This window comes from Watersipora subatra, chromosome 7 (assembly GCF_963576615.1).
Source record: "Watersipora subatra chromosome 7, tzWatSuba1.1, whole genome shotgun sequence".
NCBI classification, from domain to species: domain Eukaryota; kingdom Metazoa; phylum Bryozoa; class Gymnolaemata; order Cheilostomatida; family Watersiporidae; genus Watersipora; species Watersipora subatra.
Genome location: NC_088714.1, coordinates 44,097,764 through 44,116,305, shown reverse-complemented (window position 1 = coordinate 44,116,305; position 18,542 = coordinate 44,097,764). Strand labels below are relative to the sequence as shown.

The 18,542-nt window shown below is 35.0% G+C and overlaps 1 protein-coding gene across 1 annotated transcript in view; it reads right to left on the bottom strand.

The window, feature by feature from the left end:
- LOC137399358 (integrin alpha-8-like) overlaps positions 1 to 18,542 on the bottom strand; it is a 90,196-nt gene that overhangs the window by 58,688 nt on the left and 12,966 nt on the right. Inside the window, exon 2 of the mRNA XM_068085439.1 lies at positions 8,523 to 8,722. Coding sequence (XP_067941540.1) covers positions 8,523 to 8,722 — 200 coding nt within the window. The remainder of the gene's footprint in view (positions 1 to 8,522; positions 8,723 to 18,542) is intronic.

Genomic DNA, 18,542 nt, shown 5'->3' with positions numbered 1-18,542 from the left:
ATTTTCATAAGAACACATGATAATTCACTTAATTCGTTCCACATTACTAAAACATAATGACAAATACTTTAGAGAATTAGATATAACAGTAAAATGCTAAATGTAAAATTGTACCAGAAAGAAGACGATTAAAAATTAAATTATATAAAAAACTAAATCCATAAACTAGTGATAATTAAAAAAAGGGATTATTATTACTTTCTTGTAGCGACATGATAACATAATACATTGTATTTTGTTTAATTTATTCCCCAGCTCAAAGATTTAATGATAAACACCCCAAGTAACTATATGCAACATTAAAAATGCATTACATAAAGCTAAATGTAAAAATTAATGTATATGCAATGAAACTTAATAAATAAATTAATAATCAATAAGTGGTTTTGTATAAAGTAGCGCCCTGGCAGTCTAGTGAACCGTGAGCAATGTCATGTGTGCTGATGAAGCCCAGAAAATGACTATCTGCAGGATTATTCTGAAACACCAGAATACAGTCGATTGGTGCAGGTGTTACAGTGTTATTCCACTGAGCTGGATGTGACGAGTGCATCTTTTATCTCAAACTCTAATCGTGGCTTTAGACAAACGGGCAAACAGACAGAGAAACCTGATTCTGTAATGTACTGGGTCATACCAATACTTCAGTATTGTTACGTTTAATTAAATTAATTATCAAATTAAATTATTAAAAAAAAAATTAATAATTACTTACTAAGTAATTATTAATTTGTCAGTCCTTCATCATGTAAAGAGGGATCTTTACTATCATATCTTTACTTAGTTACTTTACATTATGTAAAGTAACTAAGTAATACTTAGTTACTTTACATAATGTAAAGTAACTAAGTAAAGATATGATAGTAAAGATCCCTCTTTACATGATAAAGGACTGACAAATGTAAGTGCAGTCTTGGTGACACACAAGATTGACAGCGCGCAGCTAGAGGTGGTGATAGTTATACCAAGCTAGTTTAACTAGAACTACGTGAATATCAAATTAATAAAGCTTATTGTGATTTTTGGAGAGATAGAAAAGTGCTGGCACATAAGAACAACTGTAATCCTAGTAGTCATTGGAGCATTGGGTGCCATTGCACCTACATATATTGCACGAACACATATTGCGCGTACACATATTGCATGTACACATATTGCGCGTACACATATTGCATGTACACATATTGCACGTACACATAATGCACGTACACATATTGCACATACACATATTGCATGTACACATATTGCGCGTATACATATTGCATGTACACATATTACACGTACACATATTGCACATACACATATTGCATGTACACATATTGCGCGTACACATAATGCGCGCACACATATTGCACAAACACATATTGCACGTACACATATTGCACGTACACATATTGCACGTACACATACTTCACGTAAACGTCAAATTCGGCTTACTCACTTAGTGGCAGCATTCAACATAAGTGAGTTGCAAAGCAGTGCGCTATTGGGAATGGCTTAAGTTTATGAGACGAGTGCTCAAACTCCAAAGTTTGTGGTAGGGAACCCAGGTTTGAGTAGACATTACTACCCACTTGGGTTAACAAGGGGTGAGAAAATAATTTTACATATATGATATATATGATGTGACTTTTGCATAGAACTCCTAATCCTAACTGTTATAAACAAAAATGTAACTATAAAAAAATTTCTTTAAAGGTTGACTTGCAACAAAATTCACATTACAGTTATTTGGTATCATAAGATTCACCATGTCTTACTCTGTTGTGTTGTAAGTGCAAAATATGTAGAAAGGTGATTACAAGCTCTTAAAAGCTAAAAAACTAACAGTTAATCGCAGCCACACGAGACCGCCGTAGTTTAGATTCGCTTTCCAAAACGGCTCAAATGTGATGTAGTTGTTACAGGATGGTTTCTGTTTACACATTCATGCAACCTTATTCGTCAAAATATTTTCACAAATATACTTCACACATTCAATAAAACCATGTCTATTGTTCTTACGCGTCTGTTTTATCGTCATTATAATGCTGTCACTTTTAGCACAAATATCTTATAACTTACCGTAAAAAATCGTTAAACTTTTTAACCTTAGCTCGAAGGAGTACATATCATTGTCTGATAATCATGACGAGTCTGTTGGTCACCTGTGATAATCGAAAAGTGCTGCAGAGATTATTTGCAAAATATTGGGTCACATGATCAGATTACGACTTGACGATTGAATAATGCTGAAACAAAACTGTAAAGTAGCGATCATCTATATTTGATACGGGGTCTTCGGTAAAACCCGAAGTGTTTGTCATAAACTAGTGATACGATAAGTTTTATATTGAGCTTTTTATTGGCCTTTCAATTCACGTGAGAACATCACGTGACAAAACGATAACCAAACTGTAATGACTACGTCAAAGAAATGAAGAGATTCCAATCTACAGCGGCTTTTCGTTTTTGAGCTTTTAAGAGCTTGTAATCACATTTCCACGTATTTGGCACCTACAACACAACAGAATAAGACATGGTGAATCTTTTGATACCAAATAACTGCAATGTGAATTTTGTTGCAAGCCAACTTTTAAGTGTTGACACATTATCAATCCAGTAACTTATTATATTTGAAGTTGTCTCCCCATTGTAATCGCAACTCCGAAGTATCAAACATCAAACAGATATCATTAGTGCTATTGTATGCATTAATGAACGCCTGAATCAAGTCACTCCTAATTATTTTCTGCATTCATAAAAACTGCATCTGCTGAGATTGTCTATAGTTATTTACTAAAAGCAAGATAATGCATGAATTTAAAAACTTTCTATGACTAATGAAGCACTCTTAATCAAAACTGGTATGATAGATTTTGGAGTTATCCTTTCTTTTGAAGATAAAAATGATCATTCATTAACCCTTATGGACATGCAATTCAGCTATCCTAGGACACTTATATTTCACTAGTATTTAGTTTCATGAGTAGCATACAGAGTAAAATTTTGCTGCAACTTAATTTCGCAGCTCTGATGAGTACGAAAATATAGTGATGTGAAAATAAATGCAGTGGAACAAACATAATTAGATTCCTCAGGTTCAGTTCACCGATAAGAAAAGAAATTCAATTTGGGACTAGTTTGTAATTGTGAACCGCAGGTAGAATGGTGTGGGTGAGGTCGATAATGCAATTTGATCGCTTGCTGCCATTTGTTTCTTAGACTATCAATGGACAAAGTTATTTAATTTCGCGTTTTCGCTCGTTCGTTATGATAGTTTAGTTTTGCACATGAAATTTTTGCGAGAGGATGACTTGGTAAAAATGCGAAAGTTAGATGAGGCGAATACATAAGTGTCCTAGGGTATGTATAAAAGTGCTGATTAGATTCTATGTTCTTTTTTCATATTTTATCACTCGGCCAGTAAAATGGCCTCCATTCTTAGATATCAATGTGGTAACGAACCTTGATTCCCTACACGTGAAACAATGCAGAGAGTATTAGTGGCTTGTTTAAAATCAGTAAAATAAGTCCAAGTAACAATTGCAAGCTAATGAGAACAATTATCTAATAAAAGTTAGTTATCATACACTACATTCCCTTGTTTCGATGACAACCTTCAGAGAAATAACTGTAGACAGGTTTTTGTATAGAAAAAATAGTTGATAGCCAAGTTGTATTAATTCTCATCCATTTTTATGTTGAAACCAAAATAGCTTGAGTTAATAAACCACTGAGATATTTTACACACTTTTCAGTCTCTTTTGGTTGTTTACATGTTTATTTATATTTAAAATGTTAGCAACAATCATTTTTTAGGATTTTTGTTTTAAATTGAAGTTATATTGAATTCTCTTTGTCACAACAGACTGATATGAATGACCTCTACATAATTTATTAGAAGCTAGCATAAATACAAACTGAATAACTCTGGCAACAGTTGGCAGATGATTACTGAAATGTAACAAGTAATGACTGAACTGATCAGATTCCTTTAGAATATTCTTGGTACAAGCAAGAATTGGTACGCAAAAGTAGACACAGTCTTACAAGAGCAATATTATACAGGTCACTATAATTTTACAAATTATCTCAGTCATTCATTACATCACAAGAGGTCAATTTCTAACTTCGTTTATAAGGTGTAATACAATTATCTGATGTATGAAATATTGCAACAGCGGCACGAGATGACTAGTATCAACAGAGAGTAATAGGCTTGGATACTTTAGCCATGCATACCTAAAAAAACAGCCATGAATATATCTGTAGCATGATATGTTTCTTGACAAACATTGGGAATATCCTAAACAAATTTTGTCCAATAACCTTTCTTATAAAAATGGTCCATGTTACTACATTACCAATCACTTAAAGTTAATCTTTTGGCTTAGTTAATAGTCAATTACATGTACATGTATATAGCAATGGTGGTATAAACTCTGTTTGTTATTGATACGCTTCTGTTCAAGTACAAGCGTGACAAATGACTATAGACAGTATTTCAATAAAAAACAAATTACAAATGCTAATAGCCGTCGCAGACTTCACAATTGGTTCACTTTCTTCAAAAGACTAACAACCAGTTTAAAAAACTTTTTATCTTATACAAGAGAAATGATGTGTTTAGAGCTTTACTGACATAGATGGTCTTTGCTGCCAGCATTTTCTCATTATATCTTATACCCAGGATTTCATTACTTGTATATTGTTTATATAGCTATGACACGCTAATATTTTACATTTGTGCAGTCTGGTATACAGTTAAACCTTGACTTACAATCACCTCTACATGCAAATATGTATGATGTATTAATTACGTATGATGTAAACTTTGAGCGAGCAATTGTCTTGATATATAAAAAAACTCCCCTTGTATGACGCCCAAATTTTCTCAAAACGTAGATTTGTAAGTAAAAGGCTAGTAAAATTATAAACAAACCACGAAAGAAAGAAACTATAAATTCATAAATTAAGTGAAGTGAAGCTAGATGAAATCTTAACTTAAGTAAGGTATGGCACGTGATATGGTATCACTCACTCGTCTAATGCACTTATGCATTGCTGAACCAGCATTTTTGTTTTCCTGTCGTCAAGGTTGATTAACAATAAAAAACTCTTTTTACTTAATATAACTTAATAAATTTATTTATTACATACACCATAAAATCTTTATTTGAGCGTCATAGCACTGTATTTTTAACCTTTCCTCTTATGGCAGCGTTCTATTAGTGGTGGCATTCAAATAGAGGGTGGTGTAACATTTTTCAACTAGAATTTTAGAAAAATAGATTGAACCCTTTTACTGATGAAGCGATATTTATGTTGCCTGTATGTTGCACTCTCCATCAGGCAGAGCGACATTAATGTCGTCAAAGTTAAATTCTTTTGTTAAACATTTTTTCATATACATTGAAGTATCAGAATAAAACATCAGACTGATACAATTGTTACCAGCTGATTGTGCTACTTTTAAAGTTATGAGGAAAGACCTGAAAACATTTGAGTTAGACAATGAACTTCGATACACCGTAAAAATGGTGGCTCCTGATGCTATTACGCTATTTAGTAATTAAATGTGAATGAACGTCAAAGTGGCAGTCTATTAGAGGTGGTGTTTAAATAGGGGTGGCGTTCATATAAAGGTTTTACAGTAGTTTATGTATTTAGATTTAAATTTTCACACAGCTTAATATAATGGCTTTATTTTAACTCTACATATAAGAATTTAAAATACTTATTATTGTTTGCTGGTCTCTGAAAAGAATTAAACAAAATGCTAAGCATTTTTATATCAGTAATTGCTCCAACATTATTTTTTCACAATTTGAAACAAATATCAGAAGGAATTAACTTCATAGGTCGTGGCTTGCCTGTAGTTATGAGAGAACTATACATGCAAGAAAGCACTCTCAATATTCTTGTATACCGTGTTAGAATCTTTGGCTCTATATACTCTGTGACTCATTAGCTTAGCATCGCGCCACGGAGTGTGAATATACAAGTCTATACATGGCCTACTTCAATGATTAGGATTGATGGTTACACAGTAAAATTCACCAACATTACTTGGATTTAAAGTAATCGCGCTGCGCTAACATAATCAGGATTCCTGAACATCTATGTAGTATGCCTGCAGACTGAGTGGGGTTGATGAGCAATCTTTACTATAGTAAGAATTCTGTTTGTCTGTCCGCAGCTATAGTTAGAGGTTGAGAAGAACACATCCCAACACGCTGCCACTTGCAACACTTATTCACCTTCCAAATTTAAGAATTATTGTGCAGATTCCTATTTTCTGCGCTTTATTGACACTCCTGATGATCTCTCACAGCTGACTGAACTGCCACGCCCAGGGTTGATAATCCCCCCAAAAGGCCCATTAGGCTCGGCCCAAAATTACGTTTCAGGAGGGTTTTTAGACCATGGGCCACTGTCAGTGAATTTGCTACTGTAGGGGGTTATCCACAGCCAAGCCAGTGAAAGGGCCCATGTTTCTCACAGCGTTCTTAACACTGTAGCTTCTGAATCATACTGGATGTTTAGCGGGGCGTGGAACCTGGGCATCTCCTAGGAAACTCCCAGTGTATAGGGAGTGTATTTCAAATTGACCAACCAAGTGATTGGGGGTACAATATCCAAGTCTGGGCCTAGCCAGGTGGGTGTTTCTTTCAGAGTATCAACCCTGGGCTGCCATGGTACTAGTATAAATGATATTGTAATGAGGACAACTGTGCTTTTTAGAGTTGTTTAAAATATTTTTAATTTCTTTTCAAGGAGACTGTTAAAAACTTATCAGGCATTCTGCAAGAAAAACTACTAAATGAAGTATAAAAAGCAAACTGTACTTAGCAGCTGCGATTTGACTGAATTGACTGATCATCTCAGCCACCTGCCACTAGTGTCAAAAGTTGAGAGAGATATTCCATCTCCCAGATATCAAATAACAGAATCTGTGTCAGCCAAGGCGGGATCGCAGCCTCTGCATATATTACATGTGACAGCTGAGGGCAAGCAGTTACGTAAAGCAGGTGGAAAGGTCTGTTCCAAATATTTTTATGACAGCTATCTAAAAAGCTAGGCACCCAAAGTCATTCTTTCTGTTATTGTTCAATTAGTTGCTTAGCCTTTGATGATCAATGTACAATCTCAAATGTGCCAGACAGAGTTGGGCTCTCTGGCAATATAACCAAGTACATACACTGGTTAATGTTGCATGTTTAGACATTCTGGTGAGTCACCTATTATCATCATCATCACTAACATTTACAATGCAGGTCAAAACTTGTGAGTAAGAACAGGGTCAAAGCAGGCTGACATTTGGCATTAAAGACAAACTTAAACAAAATTTTAGTATATATAATCAGATAATACCGGAACTTTTTATCATGTGATTGTTTTTGATGTGATCTGACTGCCAGGATGCATCAAGATTGAAATTGACAAAACTCGATCGCGGTTAATGAGCTCAGAAGAAAAACATGTACACAAATGACATCACTTATTTCGCGGTTTAGCTGTTATTTTCTGCCTTTGTCGTTATCCATATTGGCCATGTCGTCATCCATGTGCAGTGTTACACATCTCTATTCTATCGGTCCCTTTGCCGAAGTGCAATTATAGACACCATAACCGCACTTTCGCTTGAATCTGATCGTTTTAACTGTGATCAAGTTTTGTCTATTTCAATCTTGAAACATCGTAGGAGTCTCTGATCTGACTTTTAGCATGTTTCAAGGTTGAAGTAGGCAAAATTCGATCACATTTAAAACGATCAGGTTCAAACGAAAGTGCGATGATTTTCATGATTATGTCAGTTTCTTCCGTACTTATTAACCGTGATCGAGTTTTGTCAATTTTAATCTTGAAGCATCCCGGCAATCTGATCACCTCAAACATCAAAAACAATCTCAAATGATAGAAAAATACTGATACTTTCTGATCAAATCTACTAAAATTCTGTGTAAGTTTAACTTTAGTGCTAATGTATCAACAGCATCAACACTAGGTTTAGCATTTTCATGTTTGTTTGGATTGATTTACATCGCTCATATTTTATTGGACAATTATGCAAGTACTGAACACACTATTTGCTCTTTTAATTAATCAGGAATTGTGGGCATAGCAAATAAAAATAAGCTTAAATGCTTTATTTTCTGGTCAACATACAACTAGCAAGTGTATTATTACACCAGCGAGTGTCAATGTCTTCCTTACGAGCCATCTTAAAGGCGAAATTGACACAACACCCCTCGCTGTACAGCAGTTTCGTATAATATTTGACTGGGTAGCTATGGCATAGAGAAGAACTTGCACAAAATTCCAACGAATTCTATCAGAAAGTATTAATATTTTTCAATCATTTTTAATTGTTTTTGATGTTTGAGGCGATTTGAATGACAAGATGTTTCAAGGTTCAAATCGACAAAACTTGATCGCGGTTAAAATGCTCAAAAGAAAAATAAGTTTGCTGTTCCCCGCTCTACAGCAGTTTCGTATAATATCTAACATTGTATTCTGAGTTAGAGTCCAGCACTAACCTATATTGTTATTGCTAGAGTCAACATTGAGCAGAGAACACTGCTGGTTTCCTTCGAGGTTACAAGAGTAGACTCCACCAGGCTGTATGATATTAGGATGCTGACTCTCGGCAACATGTGGGGCTCCAACAAGGAGAGACTCGTTTAGGAATGCTAAAGTGTAGCCGAACATGGTCGACTCCGCTGCCTGGTCATTGTCACTGAAATAAAATTAAACGATGAGGTACACCTGGACACTAATACATAGTAAAGGCTGGTTCAAACTATAATTGCCCTAAATCGGCGTTGTCCTTTTTGGCATTCACCATCGATTATGTGAACCATAAACTGATAGCATCGACGAAGCAACGCGGATACGTTGGGAAAGTTTGTAGCTGACAAACCGTCCCGATATTTTGCCGAGTATCAACGACTGCCTGTGAACCATTTTGGTCATAGTAATTCGCGGTCGCTGATAGTTTGATTTACTTATTTCCGTTTATAGTAGTTGCTGCGGGACTGGTATTTGATTCAAGACTGCAAAAAACAAAGAAGTTTCTTCACGTAAAATTAAAAAAAAAAATAAGAACATTACGTCACAGAATATTTGCTGATGCATACGCGGATGGGTTTGTAATAGCGTGAACATTTTTATTCTCTACAATCACCGAAGTATTGTGTGATTAACGCCGAGATACGGGGTTATAGTGTGAACCAGCCCTAAGGAGATACGGGGTTATAGTGTAAACCAGCCCTAAGGAGATATGGGGTTATAGTGTAAACCAGCCCTAAGGAGATACGGGGTTATAGTGTGAACCAGCCCTAAGGAGATACGGGGTTATAGTGTGAACCAGCCCTAAGGAGATACGGGGTTATAGTGTAAACCAGCCCTAAGGAGATACGGGGTTATAGTGTAAACCAGCCCTAAGGAGATACGGGGTTATAGTGTGAACCAGCCCTAAGGAGATACGGGGTTATAGTGTAAACCAGCCCTAAGGGGATGAACGTGCACTTGTACTACAAGCGCAATCATCAATGGACCTGTGTTTAAATGTTTTAATTTTTTTATTGATGCAAATAACAAGTATGAAAACCTCGCCGAGTTGCAGTCAAATATAAGCCCCTAAATGGCAAGATTTTAGTAAGCATTGGGGTGTCCAAGGCTCTATCATAGAGTGATACATGGAGCAAAGCGATTAATTTCTATAGAGCGTACTGGCTGACATATGATGAAAGTATAATCAAAGATTAATGGTATAACAGCTAGCATGAAAGACCATACTAGCTGTTATACCATATATATATATATTGTTATATATATTGTTTTGTTATTATCAAAACAATATCCAAAACCAAAAATAGTTTTAACATTTCCTGTTCATGTTCATTCATTGAGATCGAGATCACTAAAACTCAGAAAAGAAGTGAAGTAATTTAGTACACAGGTTGCAGCTGTAATAGAATGACCAGCTAGTCCCTGAATAGACCTACAGGAGCTATAGTACATCAAAAGACTGAATTTAGATATGCTGTCACATCTCCACAAGTTAATGATTTCATGTTTTCATATTTTACGTGACCATAACAGCTTTCCAACTCATTGCAGTTTATGTGCTATGAGCAAATTGCATACAACCTCAGAAAATTATTTTGAATATATTATCGCTAGCTCCTTTTATAATGTTCCACGTAGTAACGTTCTCTTAACAGAGAAAGGTATTTTAAATGTTATGAGTCAAACCATTTATTTGATTTGATTGACTTACTGTTGCCTTGTTATGATTCTTGTATGGCATAGTTCGACAGTAAACAATTGATACTCGCTGAATCAGATACCATGTTTCATTCTGGAAAAATGTAGAGCATTCTTCTTGCATAGTAAACTCATAAACGGTAATACGAATTACAAGCCAATCCGAGTCTTTTCAAATATCAACCCTTTTGAAGTAGATTAGAAAAATCTATATCACTCTAATGATCTATGTTGGCCGTGATGTTTAAAATTTCACAATACTTGCACAAACTCCTCTCAAACTATATTAAAGTAGAAGTTGTTTTCTCACATGAACATTTGACCAGTACTGCGAGAGCTATTGTCATGCAACCATATAACCATAATAATTAGTAAATCAGAACTATCATGTAGGTAGTTGTTTAAAATAGAGCATGGATTTGTTTGCTCCACATGCAGCCATTTTAAATCAGAACCTCTATAGCTGCGCTTTTATGAGCAAAGATTGCAAGTGGCAAAAGCTTTTTATGCAAGCTTGCCTGCTCTAGTTAACTGGTGACTGCTAACTCTGGATCTAATTACTACGACATTTAGGTACTTTACGAGAGACTTTAAATGTTTCTAAATGTTCCAAACTAGGTAAAATGACAAAATCAGGTAGCAGAATATAAGCCCACATACTTCTTAGCCTTTAGAGCATCGATTCCTTATTCGTTTTCATCCCCAAACCCCTATGACTGACAAAGGTAATCTCCCATTCCCTTGCTTTAAATGTTATAAAAATTGTTTAAAACCTAATATAAAACAATATATGAAAACAATACGTTATTTATTGGAAGGTCAGTCTAAGAAGAGACTAACGTTGCCAAACAACAGCAACATACAAAAAACAACTTTCTATATGATCTTTGACTTTTTCTTGTCTCTTCTCCGCTATTCTCTGATCGAAACATGTTTTCTTGTAGGTAAGTGTAATGTGCCAATCATTTTCAGGATTGATGGCGTTATGATATTTATTTTTAATATATATAAAAGAGATGAAACCCTGGATCTACATAGGCAAGTTGGTATGACGACAAATACACATTCTTCATTTTCATGACTGATTCTTCCACTCTGCGTAAAACACCTCAAGTATTTCCTAAAGATGTGAACACCCCGATTTGAAAGCCCTGCTTTAGAGCAAAAAACTTTTGTAGTGAAACGCTTCATAACGAAGAAAATGAAAATAAACATAGTGAGCCAGAGCAGACAAACTTGATTGACGCCGCGTGTTAGTAGGTCATTCAAGGAGCTTCCTCCTGTCAGCACTAGTAGCATATTATTAATTTATTTCTCTGCTTGCAGACAACAATAATCATGCCAGAATAATTGGCTGTCTCTTGCATAGTCCATATTATCTTTGTAATACTAACAATATGCAACTATCTCCTTATAGTATGTCATACTGCTATGCTTTGCATATTATTATAAAGAGAGTTAACTGTTTTTGGAATAACCATGGGACAATGGGAAAATACTGCTATGCTTTGGAGCTTTGACAATGCTTCATTCCTGTTGCGGACGCTACTAATGTCCTTTGCATATCAATAAAACTCAAAGAAAGTTATCCCACGACCAAACACGAGCGGAGCGATTGGTTGAGAGTTTTATGATAAATGCATGTGCACACAACTCACGAAAATTATTCATCAACAACGTCGCAAACCCTTGTATCAAAATCTCATCAACAAATTTAACCATTTTTGTGTAGAGTCGTTTAAGTATAATAACGATACAAAACACATATAAACCTATTCAAATATATTACCAAGTCTTTGAAAATTGTTGACAGTATCTTAAAACTTCCCCATATGATCGGATTATACACAAATAGACAGATTAATTTGGTCGAAAATCGTTATTAAAACTTGCCAAGCCTTACTTTTTTTAAAATTAAGACCGGCAAACAAAACGCCTAGCGACAGAGAATAGAACCATTAAGTCCTTTGCATTTCACGAGAAAATAATGTGCACATTTCACCAGTCTATAGCATTGTCGAATTGCCGAAGGTTTCTGTAATTAACGTAGAAGTACTGAAATATAATCTCTTTTTTTGCCGATTTCAATGTAACTGACATTTTGAGCACTTTGGTCACGGGCTAGCCGGGTCACGCACTCAAGGATTTTCGCCACACACAAAACACAACAAAAACAACGTTGTTTTTGTTGTGTTTTGTGTGTGGCGGAAATCCTTGAGTGCGTGACCCGGCTAGCCCGTGACTTTGGTATTCTAACTGATGTCCAAAGCAGTGAAAGTAAAGGAAATGACGATGATATTTTTTCTAACGATTCTTTTGAGATTATTACAATATTTAATTATAAGTTTGGATGACTATTGAAGTCTTATAGTCACACTAACAACATCGATGATGGGCAGATGTTACTGTTATTATTTTTTTAAATAGTTTTGATAAATAGGTTTTCTAAAAATCTATATAAATATCACAACTTCTTGATATTGTTAGCTATGACGTTTTGAAATGTGAACAAAATTGTGCATTGGTTTTCTATTATTACTATATTAATCATATTGGTTATTCTAATAATATCAGTGCATTTTACTTCCAGTATTGCATTTCTCCTATTGCAGGGGAGAGATATAAACATATAATCTTTTCCTTTCATTATTGCTGTTTGTTGTATATAATAACACCCACATCCAGTACGTTACAGCTACCATCGCATTTATCCTATTGCACTGCAGTGCCATTTGGCTGCTAATATTCCATTTCTCAACCATCAGTACCCTTTCTTTTTTCTAATATCACTTTGGTCGTGGGCTGTATGACAGGGGAGTTTCTAGTTAGAAATAGGAACAGAATTTTTTAAAATCCTTTTTGTTTCAGCGGTAACACTTAAGTGTGTATATTCTTATCTAATGTATAACTAGATATTTTACAGTTATGTCCATATGGTACTATCAGAACAGTGGAGTTGTCCACCCACTCTAATATATAGAAGTTCAATGCCAAAGTAAATTCAATAATGCAGCGTTTTCAGAGCAGTGATGCAATATATAAAATTATCTACATCAAGCTTAGGTGGCTGTATAGTAGATAAATTGTGAATTTATCAAGAGCCACTGTCGGTGCGCGTCAATGCACATGGCAAAACATTAACAATTAGATTTTATTTCACCAAAAGCTTATGCATATACAAAATGACTTCATTAAAACATTCAGAAAAACAACTTGTAGAAATGATGGATGGTGTAATCACAAGTGAGAAACACATGTTCTCACTGCTGATATGAGTTTCCAAACTTTGTTTTGTTTTTAGTTGCTCTTGAATTCGGTATTCCTATAAATAGATTTTGGTATTACTAAAAATATACCTGAATACTTCTCCAAATAGATAAAGTACACACTCATATTTTTTCAATACCAAAAACTTTGAAAATGAAACAATAAAATTAGTTATTTAATGCTCAGAAACGCTGGGGCTGGGAACTAGAACAGGATTGCGCAATCTGTGCTGAATATTACAGCGCTAACGAGAGTGTTTATGGGGAGTGTTTAAGGGAGTGAGAATTTATAATTCAACTTCCCATAGTCTTTCTACATATCTATTAAGACTATACAATGGAGTGTCTACATACAACATAGACAGATTGTTTTACGTGAGTAATTCATTGCAGCTTACTTGTGATGAGCTAAATTGGAGTATGATGTTTTCGAGAATATTGATGCTTTGGCTAGTCACTACTAGACAACAGCATGATACCGGCCTAAGTAATGCTTCCTACTTTATTCGACATTAAAACTGTTTGCAAAGCAGCCTTGCCCAGCCCCTATTATCAACAAAGACTAGACTAATATTGGCCAATCAGAGTGCACAAATTTATTTTTATCAAAAACGCACCGAGTAACACTGAACGTCTATCTTTAATATTTGATGCACTTTTCTCCAGCACTAGCCCTTTGATAGGCTTTTATCCAACAACTTATGTGTATATCCAGTCTTCCAATATCTTGACATGCAAATACAAGTACATGTCTCTGCAGATCTTTGTTCTAAGCTTCATAGTTTTAAGCCTATAATTGTTGTGCCTACACACTCTGGCGCTGTTAAACAATGCGCCATGTTGACAAATAGATTGGCCAATGAGAATTGACTTAATTCATGTGAAGTCATGTTTTTACAGGATTTTATAAGAAAATTATTTAGCTACGGTTGGCAAATTTATCATCTAATACGGATAACCCAAATTTGTGATAGCATTAATGCTTCTGCACCTATTAAGACTGCTATATTGCCTTATTTGTACGCTATACGTTAACGACGAAAACAGAAAAGTACAAAAATATGCCTAATTCATGACATACAATGAGCTACAAAAAATGATTGTAAAATATTTAATTACCAAAATAATTGTTTGAAATGTTCCATGGAAGGTTCTAAGTTATATCTAATACAATGTACCAAAATAATATAATGTATTTATATCAAATCTTCTGTTCTAATTCTATCATATAACTGTTATCATAAAAATATCTTTATCCATATATAAATAGTTGTCTGTGTGAAGCATTGCTGTCGCTGACATTCAGATGTCAAGCTCGCATGCAACTTTTTATATTAGGAACAAATAAAAATGAATCGATATTGACATAATGATCTACTTCAGCCAGCCATAGTTGCATCGGTTTTATCTCTCCTGGTTTAGACCAACATCATCATTGTTCACACGGCGCATTAAAAAAAGTGCTGCCAAACCACTAGATATACAAACGAAACATTTTATAGGTGTGTGTGTGTGTGCGTGCGTGCGTGCGTGCGTGCGTGCGTGTGTGTGTGTGTGTAGCCAGGCCTTAGCCTCTTCCCTCATTTTGCTGATATACCACAATGACTAGGAGTATAGAAGTTTTTTTTTGCATCTACCCGTTGAGTTAATAGGAATCATAAGGAACTACTAAAGATCTGACCACCTCGTGTCGGAAATCTTTTACGCGACACTACAACAAAATCTACATACATGTATACCGCGATCATTTCATCGGTAAAAAACTGGTCAAGCAGCTCAAAATACTTTTCTGATATGGAGCATAGGGAGCTTTCCTAGTCTCAAGAATGCATACTTAAATGCCGACTGAATGTAATTGAATAATTCAATAAAACACAATTTCCAATTGATGACAGCTCTGCTCTAATAGGTAAGTCTAATTGACAAATTTGATAGAGGAAGGTTTACTCAATGTATAGCTAACTAACGAAAGATTGCCTGCAGACGTATAACCAAATCTTGTCATGATTTTAATCAAACAACAACGTATTTGACTTACAAATTCTTTACAATTGGTATTCAGTTTAAAAAAACTGAAATCAGGGATGTGTCATAACCAAATCATTGTGTGAATAGAGAACAAAACATAAGAGTGACACAATAGACAACAGTTACAAATCCTAGTATAATTGACAGTTTAAACTTTTAATATTGCAGTTCAAGCTAGTTCAACTCAGGTGATACTCAGTGTTTGCCTGTTGTTCATCTGTTCAATTATAGCGATACAGTACTAGCAACGAAAAATCAACTTTGTAGTGGTTTTGAACTCTCGACTCTGTAAGCTGCAAATCCGCAAGTCTACCAACAAGCATGTGTAACCGCAAAGCTAAGCCATTCTTATCATTCCCATCGCTCTTACCACATACTGCCTATCCTTTTCAGATTGCACATGCTAAATCTGCACTTTTTATTACATGGTGTGCCCTTGAGTTACGATGACTCTGTTATATCATCTTTTCGCCTTGTGGAACACAATGTTTTTTCGCCCTCGCCTTATGACATTTTTCCGCCATGCGATATCAACAAAGATTTCTCTCAAAATTGAAATATGGCAGGCAGATGAAGATGATGATATGCTATTTGCCGAAATCCTTCCCACAACGCATAAAAAAGGTATATGGTGCTCGCTCTCTCAGTTCAGCGTTATTCGCTATTAGTTATCGTGAAAATGAAACCGGAAACAGATAAGTAATAAAATTTCAGCCGATGGCAAAGTTGAAGTTTATTAAACTACATAGTGAAACTTAGTTTGAAGTATGTATTTAGTGAGCTAAATTCATCGAAGTTAAATCCAATGTTTATGTTATATGTCTGTCTTGAAAGTAACAACTCCCTACGGTACATAATGTACGTAGTAAATTGTAATGTTACATTTTATTGCAGACCATAACCACTAAACACACGAAAGTTACTGTAGGTAACTATAGTTACTTTGGTTAACATATTATTTTGTTACTAATTTTTAATATGTACTGTACTACTGTATGTATATAAAATTTTGATGATTTTTACAAGGGGTATTTGCATTAGATAATTACTATATGGGTTTAGATACCTCTCTATACATGTTCGCCTAACGATACCAACACTGGAATGAATTAATATCATATGGCGAGGGTTCACACATGTATTAATTAATATCACCTATTGCGTTTTTTTTCTAATTTTTTAAAGGCTAATCTTTTTACCATTACATCCTATTGTTCTAATTTGTAATTTTCAAATGTGCCGTTACACTCATATTTTTAGTTTCGGTTAAAGCTTGCTTAAAGGTTGACTTGCAACAAAATTCACATTGCAGTTATTTGGTATGAAAAGATTTACCATGTCTTACTCTGTTGTCTTGTAGGTGCAGATATGTGGAAATGTGATTACAAACTTTTAAAAGCTCAAAAATGAACAGTTAATCACTGCTATCCCAAAAACACCGTAGATTGGAATCCCTTTATTTCGACGACGTACTCAAACTATGTGGTTATTGTTTTTAATCATTTATGACAAACACTTTGGGTTCTACCGAAGAGCCCGTATCAAATATAGATGCTCACTACGTTACAGCTTTGTTTCGGCTTGGTCTAATCATCTAGTCGTAATCTGATCATGTGACCCATACTTCTTGCCAAATAGCGCGAACAAAATCTGCAGCATTTTTCGACTATTACAGGTGACCAAAAGGCTCGTCATGTTTATTAGAGGATGATATGTACTCCTTCGAGTAGAGGTTAAAAAATTTAAAGAACTTTCAATGTAGGTTTTGAGATATCAGTGCTCAAAGTGACAGCATTATGATGATGATGAAATAGACGCGTAAGGACAAGACATGGTTTTATTGAATGCATGAGGTATATTTGTGAAAATAGGTTGAGGTTGCATGAAAGTGTAAACAGAAGCAGAAGCCATTGCGTTCAACTACGTCTCATTTGAACCGTTTTGGAAAGAGATTCCAACCTACGGCGTTTTTGTGATGGCTGCGCTTAACCGTTCGCTTTTAAACTTTAAAGAGCTTGTAATCACATTTCCACATATTGGTCACCTACAACACAACAGAGTAAGACATGGTGAATCTTTTGATACCAAATAACTGTAATGTGAATTTTGTTGCAAGTCAACCTTAAAACAAAAATAAGTTTTCTGCGCAGACTTTTTTTATTACCCAGGCAACGCCTGACATTCATTAGTAATCTATACATATAAATCTCAATGTTTGTCCATTTGTCCGTTTATACATCCATTTCTCCAGCTATAGCAATAAAGTTTTAAGAATGAGGAATCCGCTGCAAACTGGATCTAAACTCACAACTTCTAGTCTACATAGTCAGTGTCTGTCTGTCCAGCTATAGCAATAAAGTTTCAGGAAGGAAAACTTAGCTTGCTAAAGGATTCAATCTCAGAACCTCCAAACTGCCGACACAGGAGTTAACTACTACGTTACATTTACTGAGTTTCCATGCTTCGAATGAATCCAGAGTTTCTTCCACTCTGAATAATAAAAACGGTGAAATCCGAACAGATTCGACACAATTTTGCTCCGCAAAATTTGTGCGGAGGCATTTGCACTAAGACTACTATTCGATGTCATGGAAACACTACAGATGGATTTGAATCAATAATATTCAGTGAAGCTCTCTCCAGTAGAGGTAAAAGATTCAGCGCATTTCATCACACTACCGTTCGTTCGGTTATACATGTATTCTAACTACCATTACCAACGGAATAATGCCATGCGACCATAACGAGGTAATTACCATTTATTTATTTTATTATGGTTTATGGTTGCAGCATCCTGTAATATCATGTTTTTGTTTTGACTACATTATTTATGTTGTTAATATCACACTTCTTTGTTGTCTGCCAACCAAAGCATTTTTCATATTCAATATGGACTTCATCATCATAATCATCATCAGCATTATCGTTTGTACGAAGATTTTTTATTTTATATTTACTATGGATATAGTATACTAACATGTGCCATTTCCTTTC